Source organism: Tiliqua scincoides, chromosome 2, assembly GCF_035046505.1.
Source record: "Tiliqua scincoides isolate rTilSci1 chromosome 2, rTilSci1.hap2, whole genome shotgun sequence".
NCBI classification, from domain to species: domain Eukaryota; kingdom Metazoa; phylum Chordata; class Lepidosauria; order Squamata; family Scincidae; genus Tiliqua; species Tiliqua scincoides.
In genome coordinates this window covers 92,714,418-92,735,542 of record NC_089822.1, presented here as the reverse complement: position 1 = coordinate 92,735,542, position 21,125 = coordinate 92,714,418, and the positions used below count along the sequence as shown (strand labels likewise).

Genomic DNA, 21,125 nt, shown 5'->3' with positions numbered 1-21,125 from the left:
CTGGAAAACTGGTTTTAATTTCTGGACATCTGGTTTTAATTTGACTAGCAACAGGGTGTTGCAGAATACTGTATCATGTGACACCCCCAAGCAGTGAGTCTGCAGATAAATGAACAGCACTTTAAAAAAAAAGTTAGCTGCACCGCAGAGCAGGAAAAGGGGCAGAGAGAGGACAGTAGAATATTTTGCTTGTCTTCTATATCACTGATGCTGGATTGTGATATTACTAATAATACCAGCTAATTGATCTGTCACCACGGAGGACCAAGTATTCACTGGTTGATTTTTGGTTAGAGCTACCTCTGGCCCAAACTACATCAGCACAGCCTACTGGTTTTGGATTGTCACTGACTGGCAACTTCTGTTTGAAATCTAGGTCCTCTTCATGCATCTCCCTGCTGTCTTAAATGTTCTGGTCTTGTGTCATGATTCAATTATATTGGATGGAGGTCATCAGTGGTGTCAATCCTGCTTTAGAACAATGATTGTTCATGGATATGTATATTCTTCTGAATTATTTACCAACTCTATGGAAGTTATCCAAAGGACAATGAAAATGGACGCTGTGCCCTTACTGTTGCTACAAGACTTTGCCTTAAAACCTGGAAGGACAAGTACCCACCCACTATCTCCCAATGAATGGATCTCTTGGCTCTTCCTATATTTGAATGTTACTTACAAAAGACAATTTCATGTAGATAAATCTTTGGATATTTGGAAGGCTTTTTCAACATTTATGTACGTATATATTTTTGTTAGAGATTCTAGTTTTATATGTAAAGCTACTTGTTACTTTGGGCCCAATCCTATCCAACTTTCCAGGGCCAGTGCAGTGGTGCCAATGGGGCATATGCTGCATCCTTTGGTGGGGTGGCAGTCACAGAGGCCCCCACAAGGTAAAGGAACATTTATTCCCTTACCTGCAGGCTGCATGGCAGCTGTACCGGTGCTGGAAAGTTGGATAGGATTGGGCCCTTTGCCTTTTTTTATCCTTTCTGATTGAATTGTTTTTTTTCTTCCTTTTTACTCTTCCCACTTTTTTCCCCTCTTCCTTTATAGGTTTCTCTCTCACTCACTCTCACACATACACACACTATTGTGTTTTATTATTTTACCTTTTCTATTAATGTTATTCATCATTAAAGAAAAAAAGACACACAGCGTGTGACAAAAAAAATGGTGAGCCTGCAGCAGGGGCAATGGATGGGCAGAGCTGGGGCTATTATTAGGCCAACTAGACAGATTGGCCTAATAGGCCAATCCCTAAAGACAGGGGCATTGTTTTATAGTTTTTTTAGCCCATGTTAAAAAAAAATGCAACTGACAATTTATATTTTTTTTATTTTAAGATAAATACCACAAGGGTGCTATGGAATATGATTAATTATGCAGTCTTATTTTTCAAAAAAAGAGCGTGCAAGTAGTGAGCCTTGCCTAGGGCACAAAGTAGTCTGGCCATGGTTCTGCTGATGGGTCTGGGGTGAGCAGAAGCAAGCCAGACATTCAGGCTGCAATCCTATCCACATTTACTGAAGGGTAGGCCCCATTGACTATAATGGGGTTCACTTCTAAGTAGACTTTCCTAGGATTGGGCTCTCAGTAGCCTGCTTTGCAGCAATAATAATAATAAACTTTATTTCTATTCCGCCCTTCTCCCTAAAGGGACCCAGGGCGGCTTACAACATATTAAAAACAGATTAAAACATAATTTAACAATAGATAAAAACATATTAAAAACACATTAACAGAAACCATAAAAACAGTAGTCAGATAAAAATCAGAATAAAAAGAGCATAGAAGAGCAGTTCTTAGAGGAATCAGGCCTGTAAAAAAACAACTAAAAGATGTATAAAAGATGGTAAAAAGGCCATGAAGTCAGAAGGCTTGTTTAAACAGCAGAGTCTTCAGGCCTCGCCGAAAAGTCTCAAGAAAGGGAGCCATTCTCAAGTCAAGGGGAAGGGAGTTCCATAACATTGGTGCCACTACTGAGAAGGCCCTCTTTCTTGCCTCCGCCCCACATACCTCCTTAGGTGGCGGCACTTGTAAAAAGGCCTTCTCTGATGACCTAAGAGGACAAGCCGGATTGTACGGAAGTAGGCAATCTCTGAGATACCCTGGCCCAGAGCAGTATAGGGCTTTAAAGGTCAAAACCAGCACCTTGAATTGGGCCCGGAAACGAATGGGCAGCCAATGTAGTCCCTGGAGAAGCGGGCTGAGTCAAACCGCCTAGCTCCAGTGACCACAAGGGCCGCCGCATTCTGCACTAATTGCAGTTTCCGAACCGTCTTCAGGGGCAGCCCCACATAGAGCGCGTTACAATAATCTAGCCTTGATGTCACTGTGGCATGGATCACCGTGGCCAGGTCTGCACCATCCAAGTACGGCCGCAGCTGGCGCACCAGCCGAAGCTGGCCACAGCCGCCACCTGGGAATCCAGGAGCAGCTGCCAGTCCAGGTGGCCCCCAAGCTGCGGACCTGCTCCTTCAGGGGGAGTGCAACCCCATTCAGAGCAAGCCAATAATCCAGCACCTGCATCAAGGATTTCCGAACCAGGAGAGCCTCTGTCTTATCCGGATTTAATTTCAGCTTATTAGCCCCCATCCAGATCCTCACTGCTTCCAGACAGCGCTCCAGGCCCTCAACTGCCACCCTGGAGTCTGGAGGAAAGGAGAGATAGAGCTGGGTGTCATCAGCATATTGATGACACCCCACTCCAAACCCCCGAATGACCTCTCCCAGCAGTTTCATGTAGATATTAAATAGCATGGGGGACAGAATTGAACCCTGCGGCACCCCACACCTCAAGAGCCAGGGTGTCGAACAGGCATCCCCCAGCACCACCATCTGGGACCGACCCTCCAAGTAGGAGCGGAACCACCGAAAAACAGTGCCTCCAACTCCCAACTCGGCCAATCGGCCCAGAAGGATACCATAGTCAGTGGTATTGAAAGCCGCCGAGAGGTCCAGCAGGACCAACAGGGACGCACTCCCACTGTCCAGTCCCCGGCGTAGGTCATCCACCAAGGCGACCAAGGCAGTTTCCGTCCCAAAGCCCAGCCTGAAACCAGATTGAAAAGGATCCAGATAATCCGCTTCATCCAAGACCCTCTGGAGTTGGGCCGCCACCACCTGCTCAATTACCTTGCCCAGAAACAGAATGTTGGAGACTGGCCAGTAATTATCCAACAGTGGAATCCAGGGAGGGCTTCTTCAGGAGGGGGCGAACCACTGCCTGCTTCAAAGCGAGCGGCAACATCCCCTCCACCAAGGAAGAGTTGACCACCCTCCCCGTCCACTCAGCCAGTCCACCCCAGGCAGCTCTTATCAGCCAAGCTCAGCAAGGGTCAAATAGGCAGGCAGACGGCCTCACACTCCAAAGGAGTCCGTCCACATCCTCAGGCTGTACAAGCTGAAAAGAATCCCACAACACTGGATAAGCAGTTGCCAAGGGGACATCGTCAGACATTGTCAATGTGGCATTCAGCACTGCTGAACTATATTTTTCCCCCCATCCATTACAGGAGAAACTGTGGCACAACAGGCAGAAATTCAGCAGGAAAAGCTTTCCCCACCTCCTGCCTGCTGGGAAACAACCTCATCTCCCTGGCATGGATTTTAGCCTGGCATGCAGCTGAAATGAGACCCAACCAGGGCAGCCTTCCACAGTGAAGTCTTTTCTTCTTTTGGGTTTGGTTCTTTTTCTGCACCTTCGAAGGCAGCTTGGAGCCCCATCCTAGGCCTATCTACTCATCAGTCAGTCCCATGACAGTCAATGGGGTTTACTCCCAGGAAAGTGTGGCTGGGATTGCAGCCTTTACCCGCAGAAATGAAGGCTGAGGAGAAGCAGTCAGGCTGCCACCCTGTGCACACTCTCCTGGGAGTCGGCCCCATTGGGGCCCATGGGGCTTGCTTCCGCGTAGAGGCGCAGAGGCTTGGTCCAGGCAGGCACAGAGCGAAGAGAAGGCGCGCGCGCCACAGTCCCGGAGCGCAGCTGCAGCCCCTGCTGGCCTCCTCCCTGTGGGGCCGCCTCTTTCTCGCCTCTACGTGACTTCCGTAGGGTAGGGCAGGCCCAGGCTGCGACGTGCAGTGCCGCGCTCACCATGCTGGGGGCTGCCTGCGCCCCCCTCCCTGCTCTCCTCCGGAAGGCTGCAGCGCGAGGAGCGGCGTGCAAGCTCCGCGCCCAGGTAACGCACCTTGGAGAGGGTGGTGGCCACTTGGGAGGTGCCTCCGCCCGCCTGCGCTGGCCCCAGCCGAGCTCTGCCAGCAGGGGCAGAAGGCGGCGGCTCCCTTCTCACTCTGCTGCCGCCGCTGCCCCAAGCACCCCTGGCACCCCAGCGGGGAAGAGACGCCTCCCTGGTGGTGCCACTGCCAAAGAGCCCAAGAGCTTTCCAGAGGTGCCAAGCCACACCTCTAGCCGCTTGCAAAGCTGCCACCTCAGTCCACTTCCCTGGGAGCAAGGCCCACTCAGTAGAATGGGGCTTACTGCTGAGTAGACAGGCAGAGGACTGGGCTGGCAGACTTCAGTCCTATGCATGCCTTCCTGGGAGTCAGCCTCATTGCACTAATGCGACTTGCTTCCAAGGAGACACATACAATTGGGCTGTTTATCCCCTGCACCAAACCCCCTCCCCCACTGTAAACCCTCTGGCCCTCTTCTCTATTCTGCCTTGAGCCTGTGTTTCCTTTGTCTCATGGCACACTGACAAGGTACTAAAATGGTCAAGGCACACCCATCAGTGTTTCGACCATTGACAGGGGACACGGTGCTGTTGGTGGAGAGCTCACATCCCCATTGGCCGTACTAACAAATGACCTTCCCCCAAACTCTTGTGGCACACCTGCAGACCATTCGCAGCACACCAGGGTGCCATGGCTGCTCTAGAGCAGAGGTGGGAAAACTTTCAGCTTCAGGGATCCTGGACCCTGCGACAGTGGTTCTCACACATTTAGCACCAGGACCCACTTTTAAGAATGAGAATCTGTCAGGACCCACCGGAAGTGATGTCATGACCAGAAGTGACATAATCAAGCAGAAAATTTTTAACAACCCTGAGCTGCATTCCTACCCACTCTTACCTAGGAGTAAGTCCCATTTACAAGCATTGTTAAAAGAATGTACATAGTAGCTTGTTAAAAGTACAGGTCCATAACATTTCCCCAAATGCAGTCACATCCCATGGTAGCATCAAGTCTAATATATTAAAAATAAAATATTGAAATGAATGGGGACCCACCTGAAATGGGCTCGCAACCCACAGTTTGAGAAACAGTGGGCTACAAATGTCACATGTTTGAGATGTCTTTTCTTGGAACCACTTCTGGCCAAGGGCTGACCTGGTTGAGCACTCAGGGCCAAGTCCTGTCCAACTTTCCAGCCCTGGTGTAGCCATGCCAGAGGGGTGTGCGCTACATCCTGTGCTGGGAGGATATTTATGGAGGCTTCCAAAAGGTAAGGGAACATTTGTTCCCTTGCCTGAGGCTGCATTGCAGTTGCACCGGTGCTGGAAAGTTGGATAGGACTGGGCCCTCAATCACCAGTGTGGTATACATGCTTTGACCATATTCAGTTTCAAAATAGAGATTCTCCCCAGCTTGATGCTTTCTTGGATTTTGCATTACTATTTTGAAGTATTCTGAAATGACTTTCAGGAATACTCCCACTGAAGTGCAACATGACTATATCATCCTGGCTGGCATTTCTGTCGTTGGGAACTTGTCTCATGAACAAAAGCCCCTTTGACTCTTGTGAGAGACTCCTTCCATTTGTACAAGGACCTCTTGCATGAGCAGAGCACTATTCTTGGAGGGACCTACCTACAGTGGAGCAGTCCTCAAGATGCTACTCATAGTCTCTGCCTCCCCCCATTTTTGCAGCAGCCCTGTGAAGTGGGTTAGACTGAGAGAAGGTGACTTGGCTTAGAGTTACCCAACCTGTGTTGCACTAGTCCAGGGGTGGGCAAACCTTCAACTTTAGGGATCCTAAACCTTTGATTGTATAGAAGAGGGAATTTCAGCAGGTGCAGCTTGTAGTCTCACAGATGACAAGCTGCACCTGCTGAAATTCTCTCCCCTACACAATTGTTAAAGCTCCAGGATCCTTAGAATTGAAAATTTGCCCACCCCTGCACTAGTCTGATGCTAACCACTGTACCTCCAGAACCTGTGTGCAGAATCTCTGTTACTCAGATGATTATTTTTTTCTAAGATTGAAGAAGGCACAACACTGCTTCAGCCAAGGCAAGAGTGTATCAAATGCTATTTGCAGAGTGAAATTTTATTGGTACAGTGATCAAAACCTGGAAAGGGTCAACAGGACTGTAGTGCTGCTCTGCTTTGCTATTCCAGTTGATTTGCCATCTCTTATTAAAGTACAAATTGCTACACAAATTGCTACTGTACTGTGAGCTGAAGCAAACCTCTAGAGCCCTCTAGCAAGAAGCAGCTCCCAGTTGCTGCTCTTAGGAAAGCAAGAAATGGAGCAACAAGGGCTGCTCCCTACTTAATCCTTTCCTAAGATAACACTGATATTTGTCTCAAGAGGTACTATTGGCACTTTCAAAGTCCAAAATCAGTCCAGAAGCAATGTTAATTCCCCCCTCCTTCTTTGTCTTATATCTCTTTGCTGGCACTTTTCCTTACATTCAGAGGTTCCAACTGTGATTGGTACTAAAGGTAGTGTGAACGGAGAAATGGTGAACATCAGGAGAGACAAAGGATGTCCATGTCGCCCTATAGTTTTTCTTTTGCTGGGTCACATTTTATGTAAGACACACTCTGGTGTTTGTGTACCTTTGACTCTTATGAGATTAGAAAGGACCAAAGAGCAGTGTGGTGTACTGAAATGTAGCCAAGAATTGCTCTAATTTAATGACTGCATTTCTGTGTGGACCTACTTAAGAGTAAGCCTCACTGAACTCCACAGGAGTTCAAACAGTTAGAGCTGTTTGTAAGGGTAAATGCAAAATGCTTGAATAGTCTAATTCTGAACAGGAGTTATGCTTTTGGGGGACAAGGCTTTTTTTTTCCCTGGAGAACCCGCATTAAGTGCTTTGGGCTAGTTTTCTGATAAATATTTGTTTCCACCCCCCAGTCTATGGTGAATTGTGTCCTAGAGCAGTGGCTCTCAAACTTTTAGTGTTGGGACCCACTTTTTAGAATGAGAATCTGTCAGGGCCCCCCAGAAGTGATGTCATGGCCAAAAGTGATATCACCAAGCAGGAAAATTAACAATCCAAAACTGGAATCCTACCCACACTTACCCAGGAGTAAGTCCCATTGACTATCATTGTTAAAAGCATATACATAGTAACCTTATATGCCAATAAAGGTTATAACAACAACAACTACATAGTAACCTGTTAAAAGTACAAATCTGTAACATTTCTCCAAATACAGTGACATGCCAGTCTAACATATTGTTTTGCCAAATTCCGTCCAAGTTTCACCTAGAGAACCTGTGTCTACTTTAAGATAATTAGCTCCCCCCAATGGCCTTGTTTGGCACTGCAGGACCCCACCACCAGTGTAGCTTACCTGTTCACCCTACAGTGGTCCTCCTTCCTTCCCCTCTCCTACCAGCAACTTCTTTGGCCACCAGAGCAACACCTTGGTCCTCAGTCAGACTTGGGAATGGCAGCCATACACCAATGTCTCCAACAGTCTCTGTTCCAGCACTCCCAGTTCATCCATTTGTCAGTCAATAGGTCCAGTTGTCCATCAGCTAGTCCATTAGTTTGTCAGTTGAACTCTTATTTGCTTAGTTCTCCACACTTCCCTCCTTCTACTACCCACACCCCCTTTTTCTTCCTGCAGGCGCTACTTGTATCCCTGAGGGCCCTATTACCTTCAAGCAGTTGCAGCTGTGCAGCACACTCACTGTAATCTGGCCTTGATGTTAACCTCATGCTTGCCTGCCAGAACAAGAGGCCACTGTTGACACTATACCCTATCTCCTAATGGATCTTGCACATTTCCATTACATGTATTAAAAATACAATATAGAAATGAATGGGGACCCTCCTGAAATTTGTTCACAATCCACAGTTTGAGAAACACTGTTCTAGAGACTTATTTATTTCATTTAAGTAAGCTGCTGGGGGAGGGGGAGAATGGGAGCCTATTTTGTTCTTTATTTCTGTGGTGTGTGTTGGGCCTTGGAGAAATCCTGGAAATTGCCTGTGATCTGCTGGTTCTGAGACATTTACTCCTGCACAATTAAGGGCCCAATCCTATCCAACTTTCCAGCCCCGGTGCAGCTGCAGTGCAGCCCCTAGGCAAGGGAACAAATGTTCCCATACCTTATGGAGGCCTCCATAACTACCCTCCCACCACAGGATGCAGCACAAACTCCATTGGCATGGCTATACCAGGGCTGGAAAGTTGGATAGGATTTGGCCCTGAGTTAGCTGCTTAGAGGGATGGGGGTCCATTTAAGTGTGTTTTTATTTCTGTGGTGTGTATTGGGACTTGGAGAAATCCTGCAACTTTGAGTGCATTCATTCATCTTAGTTCCATCTCTATTTATTCAAATTTATTTTTCTGGCCCATGACTCTGTACCAGATATATTATGTGGCCATCCAGTCAAAACATTTGGGGACCCCGATCTAATACATTATAAAAATAAGGCTTACCAGATAATAACACACAGTAAGTATAATTTACTGTTTTTGTTCTGCTTTCAGTTAGCTCCAAACATCAGGCAATGTACAGACCCAGGCTTGTTTAGAGAAGTTTACTCATACTTCTAGACAGAAGATTTTGAATTGGGGTGAGTTGTAGAGAGGAAGCAATACACAAGGAAGGAAGGTACTGAAGGGACAATCTGCAAGGCTGTATTTAATGTGTTAGATCACAAGTTTAATTTCTGAGCTGCAAATTGCTTTCATTTTTTTCTCAATATTATCTTTTCAGGTTTCATCATCTTTTGCCACAGGTCCCAGGCAACATGATGGCACATTTTATGAGTTCCGTACCTATACTGTTAAGCCAGACAAGATGAAAAGCTTCCTGGAACTGACCAGTAAAAACATTCACCTTCGTACAGCTCATTCCAAGATGGTTGGCTATTGGACCTTGGAGTTAGGGGGACTGAATAAAGTTTTCCATATTTGGAAGTATGGTATGCAGAGGTCCACTTTGTTGTGCTTTTGTGTATTGCTCAACATATAAGATTTTTGCTTTTCAACCTTATAGGTTTTACTAGAAAATTAGTACAATATGATAGAAAGGGGGGCCCCAATATGTACATCTTGACCTCTTCGCTTTTGCACCTTATTCTCAAGTCCTGCTTTCTGCCTTCCCTACTTTTCTTGATGCTATTGGCTGCCTTTATTTTTTGATTTATTGAGTCCTGCTCTTTCTCGAAAGAGCTCAGGATGGCGTACATGAGTTTGTCCCATTTCCTCCTTTTGATAACCTCTGTGAAGAATCTAGTCGGTTGTTGACTGGCCCTAGGATTACCCTGTGTGTTTTGAGGCTGAGAGCTGGCGTAATAGACTGATAACATACATGAAGCACTTTGAGCACACCAAAAGTGCTATGCAAATACTAACTATTGTTATTGAACTTGCATCTTTCTGATCTAAGTGCAGTAATGTATCCATTTCACTACATTGGCTCTCACATTAGCTGATCTGATGTCACTTTAAAAACAAAAAAAGAAACCAAATTGTGCACAGATGTGCCCTTTACATTTAACAGGACATGAATGTATTTCGTTCTTGGTTACACTTATTTAAGTACAAGTATTCCGTGAACTCCAGCCCTTACCCTGATTCACCATCCAGTTTATGTTAAAGCATGTTCCACTTGCAGTGTTCACAGATAATAAAGTCAGTCAGATAAGCAGAAACTAAAACTGATCTTCATAGTAGCCAGTCTTGAGGAATCCCTGAAATAATTGCAGTTCTTAAGAAAAAGTGCAACCACAGGTACTCATTCAGAGGGTCAGTTGCTATCATTCCCACAGCATACTCCCTTGCTGCCTGGCTTCTCATATTCCTCAAGCAACATGGGAAGGGCCCACAATGTAGCAGCTGTAACATATCAATGAAAATGGGTCTAAGTTGGCAACTGGGAGCAGGGAGCATTCCTGGGGGACATCCTAGGCCAGGGACCCCAGTTGTTGATCTCTACCACTGAAGGCATTTTTATTTTGTTCCAACTTAATTATTCTAAACTTGCAAAGAATGTTTTCTATAGGAGTGTGCATATGAAAATTTGCTGAGGAGCCACAGAACAAGCCACTTGTTTTATTTTTTAATAAGCAGCAATCAAATTGCCCATCTACCAGGCCTCATCTATATTCTGATGCTCTCTAATTATGCAGAGGCTTAGAGCAGTGTGCTCTCTGACAAACAAAAATAGGAATTCTACTTAAGCAAAACAGTAACGTGTCTCTTGCACTCTATCTTCGGCAGCAGCAGCGGCCTCTGTATCTATGTATATACTAGATGGTGTAAAATATGTGTTCAATATTTAATTGGTAAATTTAATCAAATGAACACTTTACAGTCCAGTCCTAAATTGCCCTGGCACAGCAGGGCCCCATGGCCTACTCTGCATCCAATTCAGCTTAGGAAGCAACTGGAAGTACCCTCAGGGTAAGGGAATATATTTCTCCTTACCCTGAATAAAGCCCCAGCCACCCCAATGGGGCTTCTCAGATCTGCACCAGCTATATAGTTGGCACAAATCCAGGAAACCCGTGTAGGGCTGCCTGGCCCAAGAAAGAAGTTTGGAGGCACTTGCGCTGCCTTGCAGTTATGTTCTGCTGGCTGCAATTACTTACGGTTTATGATTTCAGACATGGAGCTGACTGTGATTTGGTGTGATGTCTGAATTGACAAACGGACCAACTATAGGTTGCAAGCCCACTGCTGGCTGGCTGACAAGCCACAGTTTGCAATTTATACATGATGTCAAATATACTTGAGTTTCTTTAGCCATGGTCTGGCATGATGTCTGAACTGAGAATTCATCTCCAAGCAGGCAGCTGTCCATTGTTTTGCATCTGATCTAATTTTACTTTTTGGGGCAAATCTGATCATGACTATTCTATAGACTACCCAACAGCAAAATGACTGCCATTGATAAAAACAAATCCTAGTTAAGAGGGCTTGCTGGAATGCTTGCTGAGTTAACAGTGATGTGATGGGATGCTGTGGATAACTGCAAAAGAGGTTTGCAGCTGATTGGGCTACATCTTTTCACCACATGGTTGTCATCTTGTTAGGTATTCTATTTGTCTGACACATATACACAACATGAATGACTGAGGAAGTTCCTGAATTGCATTGACCATGGCACTCTGTAAGTGCCCCAGATGAAAAGTGCTTTGGGTACCTTCCTCTAACATGCCTTTCTTTGTTTGCAGATAGCTTTGCAGAAAGAACTGCTGTCCGAACAGCATTAACCAAGGACCAAGAATGGCAGGAAAAATACATGTCTCAAATGCTGCCCTTATTGGTGAAACAAGAGAATGAAATTACTTACCTGGTGCCCTGGTGTGAACTTGGCAGCCCTCCAAAGGATGGTGAGATCGTTGTGTGGTATATTGCTCAAAGCTCTTGACTTGGTACTATTGACGAGTTACATTTTCATCTTCCATTGCATAGCTTTTCCCATATTTCCCCCCAGTGATAAACTTTGTAACACAGCAGCTTTCAAACTGTCTTCTGCCTTTGCAACCATGACTAGAAACTTGCTTTTTTTTTTTCTTTTTTTTTTAAACTAAAGGCTGGGGTTTCTCAGGTGCTCACTAGGCATTCCTCTACAAGCAGATAAGTATTGATGGGATAAGCCGGAAGAACAATCACCCACTGCTCCTCTCTGTCTTCTGCATTGTGCAACTGCTGGGAGAATGTTGGGTGTGTTCCAGGGCGCACTTTCCGATTATGCAGAATGACAGCAAGACCCAACAGGCTTGCCCAGTTCACAAATCAAATGTGAACCTGAGGACAGTCCTGAGAATCTCCTGAGATGTGCAGAAATTCCATGGCAGACATGCAGGGGCTCTTCAGTGGACTAATTGCTATTCAGTGGACTAAAAGCTATGGGGGTCAAGGGTTATTTGAAGGTAGAAAAGCTAAACTACTGCTCTAAAGCAACAGCAAATTTCTGTATGCTTTTTCTTCCCCTAGTCCAACTGGAAAATGTTCAGACCTGATTAGGTTCTGTTGGAAGTCTATTCCTAATTCTGAACTCATTGCTTATAATGTTTCTCCTTCCTTCTTGTTTAGGAGTCTATGAGTTGGTTACTTTCCAGATGAAACCTGGTGGGCCAGCAATCTGGGGACAGTCTTTTAGAGGAGCAATTAATGCTCATATAAAGACAGGGTACACCAAGCTGATTGGCGTTTTCCACACAGAATATGGACTTCTTAATAGAGGTACAGTACTTTTCAGTTTTCAGAACAAACCTGGGCTGTGGTGCCTTCTAGCCCCTGGCAGGCTAATGGACTGTTGCCTTGTGAGATGAAAGTTCAGCTATGTAGTTATGCTGAATGCTGTGATAGTCAAGGACAGTGTTCCCTAAGGAACACTCATGATGCCACTTCCAGATGCTTGGTGATTATAAACATAATTGCCAACCTTCCGGGTTGCCAAGCTCAGCAATGTGCAGAGCTCAGTTTGAGATGTGCAGCTGCAATGGTTCCCAGCCTTTAGGAGCCCATATACCATTGCGTCAAAAATTGTGGACCATATGTAACACCCTGCACACAAAAATATAGTTAAATTTGTTAGTCTATGGAGAATGGACTACCATGGACTCCATGGGAGTCCATGGGAGTCCATGGAGAAGCATGCAGAGAGGCACTGGAAGTGCTGGCCATGACTGGTTCATGTTCTGTCCTCTATGGTGGTCCATGGAAAAGCATCTTACTAAGCAAGAACTTCCCCACAGACTACCAGAGAGTGCAGAGAATGGACTGCCCATAACTGCAGCTGACACTTCAGTGTCGACTGCTGGCAGTCCATTCTCTGCCCTCTTTGGTTGTCCATGGAGGAATGCTCACTTGGCAAGATGCTGGAAATGCTAACTGTGGCTGCAGGTGTCCATTCTGCGCCCCCTCTGATGGTCCATGGGGGAGCATCTCTTAGCGAGATGCTGGAAGTGATAGAAGACAATCATCTTTTTTTCTGAGACCTCGCGGACCACTTGTGGTCCATGGAACACAAGTTGGGAACCACTGCTTTAGAGGGAACAGTGATTAAGGAAGTAGTCGGTGGAGAGTCAGGCTAAGAACCAGGACAAAGATTGCTCTCTTATTTGGACAAGGACAGATTCTGACTTGTTTTCAGGACATGGCAAAAAGTCAGGGGGGAAAATAATCATGGAGCCTAAAACATAACACTGGTACCATTGTAGATGTGTAGATTCCTATTTTGTGTGCCTGTGCATGGATTCTCTGTTTTAGAAGAATGCTGAAGGTAGGGTAAAATTTTATGCAAGAGTTCAAGTAGTAGGCTTCAGTTTTACAACAGGGGTCGCCCAACATTTCAGCATGAGGGCCACATGTATCTGACACAGTGTCAAGGGCTGGAAAATAAATAATAAGTACTTGGAGGACTGATGTGCTGATAGTTTGACTGAACAGTAAGTGGGTAGGGGTGAAAGGAGGAGGGGAGCAAAGGGCAAAATTGATCTGCACAAGAAAAGGGGGGAATGGATTTTGAAAAAGTATCAAGCATCCTACGACTCAAATCATGAACTTTTTTGTCTCAGTTTCTGCTCTAAGTTTAATGAACATTATATTTATATTCGAGGTCTATCGGTATATATCTCATTCAACCACTAGAGGTGCTGAATGTAATGCAATGGAAGAACTACTTTTCATTATATTTGGCATCTCCAAAATGCAGCTTTTGTGTTATTTTTAGCCCTGAGAGGCTGGGGAACCTTGGGGCTGGAGAAAATCCTCCCAAGGGCCAAATTTGGCCCCCGGACTGGGGTTTGGAGACACCTGCTTTAAAATATGTGGAAGAAAGCAATTCTGAGCTCCAGCAGCTTCTTCTCATAAATTACTAGGGAAAAGAACTTTCTGATAAGTTTGAACTTGAGTGCTTTTTCCAGAAATGCAAGAGAAATTGAGCAGTGGTGGAAGTTAACATTTTGACTTCTTGTGCATAGGTTAACTTGGCAAAAATGGTGCTGTGCTGTTTCCATTGTAAATGTGTAAGTGTGGATTTTACTCTGAAGAAAGAGAATGGCAGAGTTCCTTATATACTTTAACAGACTTGTGCTCCCAAACTATCTGTGATCTGTCTAGTGCTGTCCAGCAAAAGGGGAAACTGTATAAAACTCTTATCTTTGGCGGTGTGCTAAATACAGTAGTATGAGGTATAAGACACAGGGAAGTTCTTCTGAGCAAACCTCATCAAAACTGAGCAGCTAAAGACCACTACCATGCTCTTGCATCATTCCAATTTATTTTAATGGAGCTTGTACAGGGAAACTTCCCAATGGATTATGCCCCATGTGGGTCAGGTTGGGTCTGTCTAGCGTTGCAGAAGAGCACATGATAGCTACCTTGCCTTACTTTGAGGTAGGACATGCCAGATGCATCCTGCGGCATACTGATGTTTTGTCATGCACAAGCATGAAAGAGTGTGTGCACACGTTTGCCGTCATTGGGGAAAAAGTAGAAGATTCAGTTTGGCTACAGCTCCCCAGTGCATGCTCACAGTATGTTTGGAGATGTGCATCTCCTCATTGCGCATTATGCACATATTGCTATTGCTAAGTGGCTCCTGGAAGTATGTTGGTTTGTTGCATTTTACAACATGTGAAGGGCATGGGTAGATACTGCTGTCTAAAAGAAGCCACTTCAGCTAAGGAGGTTTTACTTACCTTGAGTGCATAAAACAGAAAGTTTGTTGGATATTTGCTTCATAGTGTTCTGTAGCTGCAGTTTTCTGCCCTTGTAGTGCATGCACTTTGGTGGAATGAGGATCCTGACAGTCGTGCAGCTGGAAGGCACTATGCTCATGAGGATCCAAGGGTAGTAGCTGCTGGTAAGTGAAAGGTCTCTCCCACTCTTGTTTTTTCTTTAAATAATAATCTCAATATTGCTTAAGCCTTTTGTTGATTAATTATTGCTGTCTCTTATTTTCAGTGCGGGAAAGTGTTCAGTTCCTTGAATCACAGCAAAACTGGCTCCTGCTACCTACAGCTTTTTCACCACTGAAATAGTTGTCTATACTTTTACAAATGGAGCTTGAAAAAAGTACTTTTCTGCCAAGCTGTTAAATTATTTCAACTGCCGCTAGAATCAAACCAAATTTCTTCCTGTTTACAGAACCTGGTATATACCCACTTCCACTTGCAGTAACGTATCTTTAAAAAAACAAAAAACACCTAATGCCCTTGGTGGAAGTGAAGTGCATGATGGAGAATGTGACCCACCCACTAGTGAGAATTCATAAGGTTACTATTAGACCACAAAGTAGAAACTAGTTTCTGTTAACACTTTTATATGAATATTGTATTGAAATTTGTGAATAGGATCATGTAAACAGTATGGTTTTTAAGAAAACTGGAAATTGTTAGAGAGTCATTATGCTGTGTGGTGAACTTGTATTTGTTGTCCCACCATCAGGTCAAAAATATTTTTTGCAGGCTTTTGAACTTAAAATGTTGGAATTGGAATTCCTTTGTTAAACAACCTTCTACCATTCAATCTGAATCCAGCCTAATTTTTTCAAAAGCTTTATCAGCCTAAGAGTGACAAAATGTGTTTTTACTACAAGCAGATACTCATTTTCATTACTGGCGTGAGCAATGAAAACCAAAACTTCTCATGAACTTTCTTCTTGTGATCAGAGTAAAACTGGGTTCAAACCCCCCCCCCCCAATGAAGTATAATGGTGGTGGAGGGTATGGTGGTCAAGAAGTCAGAGACCCTTTTTCCATTCCAAAAGTTGTTTTGTACTGTAGAGAAACTTACTGGTCAGTTGTTTTCCAGTAAATGGAAAATTTCAGGTGAACTTCCTCATATAGGACTTGCACTGTCTTGCTAAAATTGTGAACAAAAGTAATTGTTTCTGAAAACATTACTTAAGAATGATCCGTATTATGTGACATGCATACGCTTTGCAGTCTGAGAAAAAGGCATTTGATAAAATGTTAATGTTGACATGTAAAACATAAAACAATGACTTCATATATGCACATGACTATGCTTCTCTTTATTGTACCTGCCACTTCATATTCCAGTCATAGCTTCCTTATTGAAGAAGTTACTATAATTTAGATCAGTGAGCAACTTTTTAAACCTGATGCTTTTGTAAGTGGGTAGAAGTTTGTTGCATTTTGCAAGGAAGACTATTGTATCATCTAAGGCACGGGGGTGCAAACATTTTGGCAGGAGGGCCACATCATCCCTCTGACACTGTGTCAGGGGCCAGGAAAAAAAGAATTAATTTACATTTAAAATTTGAATAAATTTACATAAATGAATTTTTTAGAGATGGAACTTATATGAATAAATGAAGGTCTTGTAGTAGCTCAGGACCTATAAAAGGCCTTGCACAAAGCCTTTCCTTTGCTGCCACTGCTGCATCACAGATGTGAAACAGCAAGTAGTGGAGGGAGCCCTTGTCCCACAGCTCAGGTGAGAGGTTGAACAGTCATCCTCACGCTGAGAGCAGTTGCGTTGTGCCAGCATGGGCTCCAGCAAGTCTCCAGAGGGCCAGAGGTTCGTTGGAGACTGGGGGCTTCCTACAGGCTGGATTGGGAGCCCCCATGGCCCCTGGGCCAGGGTTTGGGCACCCCTGATCTAAGACAACACAGATCTGTCCACTTGGAGAGCCATTCTACACTTTGCTGACAAGAATGACTCGTGTTCATTTTGGAATCTAACTGTACCTTATACTCAGAGGAGCCAGACATTGACCATGGAAGAAGGGAGCTCAGTGTGGAAAGATTTCGAAGGACCAGACAAAATTATTTTATCAGTGGTCATGGTGATACTTGTTTGTTCATATCAGATATTCCCCATGAAAATTTTCAGATCTGTTGGCTTTACTCTAGTAACCCGAGGACCTAGAGGTTGTAGCCTGAGAAGCACACAGGACAATTAAGGCAACATTTTGTACTGCTCAGCATGTGGTTGCAAATGGAACAAAATGCAAAACAATTAAGTACTGGCAATTTTGTATGAGATCTCTTGTGCAAAGTGAAGTCAGGATTCCATTCAAGTTTCTGTGCACAAGAACATCAAGCTATCTTTTGTATACATAAGTTCCCTTATATAAATGGAAGGATAACTTGGAATATAAACCAGTACCTTCAGTTACTAGTACAGTACTGTGTTGTACAAGTTATGGGGTAGCTTACAATTCAACAGAGTTTCTCTGTTTGAAATCTTCTTATGCTGTGTGGTGCATGGTGTCTTTTCACTGTAGGTGCCTGTTACAAGATTAAGATCTTAGAGGTGTTTGTGTGGGCTTTATTGCTTGAAGGTTGAAATGTAGAAGTAAACTTGCAAGTATTTCCTAAACTTGCAAATATAATAGGCTTATAGAGCAATCTAAGTAGGAAATGCATGATCAGCTGTAAACCAACAACTCTTATATTTTATTTTGAACTTGATAATAAGGCAATTAGATGCCTATTTAATACTTCACAAAAAGTTATTAGCAATACAAATATATATATATATAAATTTGTCATGAAAATGTTCATTGAAAGATTTTAACTTAAATTTCTTTATGAAACTGCGCTAGATTTTTGCAAAGTTAATGGGGTATTCCAGTGCAAAAATAGATCCCATTACAGCCAGCATAAAGTGCTTGGAATGAAGGACCAACTATATTAAAGGGGGGGGGGAAACTGGGGTAGAAGGAAAAGCATAGTAATACAGGTTTACTATTTTTTAAAAAAATTCATAGGAAAAAACACCTACAGAAGTACAAATACTGCAGACAGGGATGCGAGAACGTCACCACAGGCACAATTAAGTGGTTAATGTCCAACACAGTTCCATGATCAGTGGTTTTATCTCACAATACATGTAGCGCTAAGGATCACTATAGTTGAAAGGAAAGCTTGTGTAAAAGAGCATACAGTTTTAAGGGCAACGGTATCATCTACAGTGCTGGAGATCAGAACAGGATCAAAGCTAGTTGGACCCCCATCCAAGAAGCTCTCATGTGGAAGAGTTAAAGCATGTATTTAAATCTCCACCAGGAAAACACGGAACAAATGCTGAATTTTGGTTGGCTTGTGCGCTGCCTCTTTTGAATAGAATTGCAAGTAGATAAATCTTCCTCAAAACAAAATCTGAATGGCTGCCATATGAACTATATTAAAGGAAAGATTTGGCTGATAATCTCACTTTTCAAGCAACCAAATCTGCACCTAACTATCATCTCACCAATTTAGGGTAAGACCAGTGAAACCTCTGACTAGGTTAAGTTCCATTCCTTTCAGTGGCATGTGGTTACAATTGATGGACTGAAACCAACATTAAGGAAAGAGCAGAGGGGAATTGATTTTCTTGCTTCACCGGAGACTGACACAAACTAGCAGCTACTCATCCCTTCCAATAATGTGTTAAAAGAGCACTTCTGATGATGCATGAAAGAACTAGTCTCTTGCTTTCTTAAAGCGGGGCACATTGTGTAAAACCACTTAAGTGCCTCAGTTCTGCCAAATATTCTTTGAATCTTGCTAACTATTCATAATATCTGTATAGGCAATCTGGTTAGCTTTTGAAATGTAACTACAGGCAGGTTAAGGCTTGGAGAGGTAGTAAGAGTCTCTGGCCACACTCCAGCAAAACTGAGTTGCAACATAGGACTACAGCCCTAGAATACTTAGTAGAGCATTAAGTCCTGTTGAATGCAATTTTGAATTAATGTGCATAAGCTCTGACTTCACAGTCAATTGATCTGCACAAACCACAAAAGCTGTGGCTAACCTTTTCTGGAACTTTGAGTGTGAATATAATCTCTGTTGTAACGATGAGCAAATTTGGTAAATGCATACTTTATTTTTTTTAAAGAGTACTCTTACCCCAGCCAGCTTTTTATTTGACTTATTGACACACACCAACTCTCAATAACTGTAAAAACAATTTTTACTGAATTTGGAAAATAGCAGTTGCCTTTAAAAATCAGCCTGCGTCACATTTCAGAATGAACAGCATCTAATCTGTTGCCTAGAATTGCCACTCTTATCCCCAGTACTGGATACTGCCCCTTAAGTCTCCAGTTGAAGTGGGGGATCAACAGGAGTGCCACACAGCTGAGGGAAAAGACAGAGAGAAGGGACCCCAAAGGGAAGCATAAGAGAAGCCACAGCTGTTCTATTTCTCCACTTCAGTTAGAGATTAAAAATGCAACATCTGTCTGTGGTATAATACTACTTAACATTTGTATGGCACTTTCTGAAGGTGCAGAGCACTTCGTATGTGTAACCTTGGCATAACCCAACTCAGTAAAGTAGTAATATCCCCACATTGTAGCCAAGGCTGAGAAGTAGTGGCTTGCCTAAGGCCCCTTAATGAGTTCATGATTGAGGCAAGACTCACAGCTCAGCCTCTTACCCAATAAAGCAGTTCTTCAGAGGCAGCCACTGTCTGGTTGACTTTCTATAGAAAAACCTAAGGCAGATAACTTTATAGTAACTGAAAATGAGATAGTGGTGATTGCTGGAACACAAAAGTCTCAACAATTGCACAAATGCAAAGAGGAGCTAGATGTTTAGTATAACAATATGGCAATACGGTCATAGTACTAAAATTGATTGATAGCTGGGAACATGAATGGGAAAGCAGGTCCAGCAATCCACAGACATTGCTGATTCTGTATAAATAATACTGCTGCAGAGAATAGACATATCAAACACAAGTCTTAAGTATTAAACTTGAAAACAGCCACACGTCCACAAAAGCCTATTGGAGGAAAAAGCAATTGGTCACCATACCATTGGGATGAAAATCCTCTCAAATTTTTGCATGGTTGGTAGGTAATTCTGCCACATCCGGACAAGAAATGCTGAATCAAGTGTATTTTGAGATGGTGTGCTTCGTGGCCCTTCGTTAAAACCACCAAATGTGATCACTTTGTACAAGTTCCCTAAAACTTGTGGAGGTTAACCAGGCCAATGGTTAATACTTAAATAAGGCCCCAGCAGTGCATCATGTGGTGACTACTTGGCACTGGTTACACTGGTACATTCATTGCCAGCAATGGATGTAGCACCCAAGCCATTCCACTTGCTTTGCGGAAGGGCTCCAATCACCCTTAAAATGACAATAAATAGTCACTGGCCAAGAATCCTCTGAACTGTTGTTGTGCAACCCCCAACTAAAGACATACTAAGTAGAAACAAACGGGAGTATGGCAGAAGACCACATAGCAGCAAGTGGCGCCATACTAGAATTTCACAGAGTTATAATGCAAGAACAGCTAGATTCAAGTCTTTCACTAGAGAACAGTACAAGGCAACATCTCCAAGAAGCACCGCCTCTGTAATGGAATATTGTTTTCATTGCATTGAATTGCATTGCATTGAATGGTTACCAGTAGAATGTTCGGTTAATTCCCTTCCTCTGCATATCCAAAGTTTCTCCGCTCTTGGGCAGATCCCCCCATGCCGCAGAAAGGATAACAGTCTCTTCTGCTCGGTATTACTGCCATACCCTTTTTCAAGAGGGTAGCTCATACATAGCTTTCTTTCACCTTCTCATCTTGCAAAAAGGAAGTCAAAACTGCAACATCTACAACAGTCTGGTTTTTGTGCAACGACAAGTCTTTTGCGTGGTCGTCATCACTTTGGTCCTTGGCAAAGTTTACAAATACCTGAGAAAGAGACAGACAAGTTGAGAGATGGAGCACTGCCCTTAAGTGCAGACCACCTGCCTATTGCAACTGGTCAACAGTAACAGTAAGTACAGTACATCCTGTACTGCCAGTTGATACTGTAAAGCAGCAAAGAATTTTATGGTGGTAACAGTGATGGTCTGAGCTAAACTAATATCACAGACAGGCAAGACAGGCAGAAGGGTCACCGTTGCTTCAGGTCCTAAGAACAGGGAAGGTGGCATACAGAAGAACCCAGAAAAGAAGAGGGGGGTAAACAAAGGTCTTGGGAAAGGAGGACTGGACAAAAGTGTTC

The 21,125-nt window shown here is 43.8% G+C and overlaps 2 protein-coding genes across 2 annotated transcripts in view; one reads left to right on the top strand and one right to left on the bottom strand.

Annotated features, from left to right (window-relative positions):
• The first annotated feature begins 4,031 nt into the window (after window positions 1-4,031).
• On the top strand, window positions 4,032-16,172 carry NIPSNAP3A (nipsnap homolog 3A). The gene is made up of 6 exons (XM_066614928.1): window positions 4,032-4,184; window positions 8,912-9,119; window positions 11,376-11,534; window positions 12,241-12,390; window positions 14,930-15,016; window positions 15,118-16,172. The coding sequence occupies exons 1-6, from the start codon at window positions 4,101-4,103 to the stop codon at window positions 15,192-15,194; spliced, it is 765 nt and encodes a 254-aa protein (XP_066471025.1). The 5' UTR covers window positions 4,032-4,100; the 3' UTR covers window positions 15,195-16,172.
• Window positions 16,173-17,558: 1,386 nt separating this feature from the next.
• The window catches only part of ABCA1 (ATP binding cassette subfamily A member 1), a 112,343-nt gene continuing 108,776 nt past the window's right edge, over window positions 17,559-21,125 (bottom strand). The window contains exon 50 of the mRNA XM_066614926.1: window positions 17,559-20,809. Within this exon, the coding sequence (XP_066471023.1) occupies window positions 20,669-20,809 (141 nt within the window). The 3' untranslated portion in view covers window positions 17,559-20,668. The remainder of the gene's footprint in view (window positions 20,810-21,125) is intronic.

Coding starts and splice junctions, on each gene's coding strand:
- NIPSNAP3A (XM_066614928.1), top strand. CDS start 4,101: ATGCTGGGGGCTGCCTGCGCCCCCCTCCCTGCTCTCCTCCGGAAGGCT. Junction 9,120..11,375: donor TTTCCATATTTGGAAGTATG/GTATGCAGAGGT, acceptor CTTTGTTTGCAG/ATAGCTTTGCAGAAAGAACT. Junction 15,017..15,117: donor TCCAAGGGTAGTAGCTGCTG/GTAAGTGAAAGG, acceptor TCTTATTTTCAG/TGCGGGAAAGTGTTCAGTTC.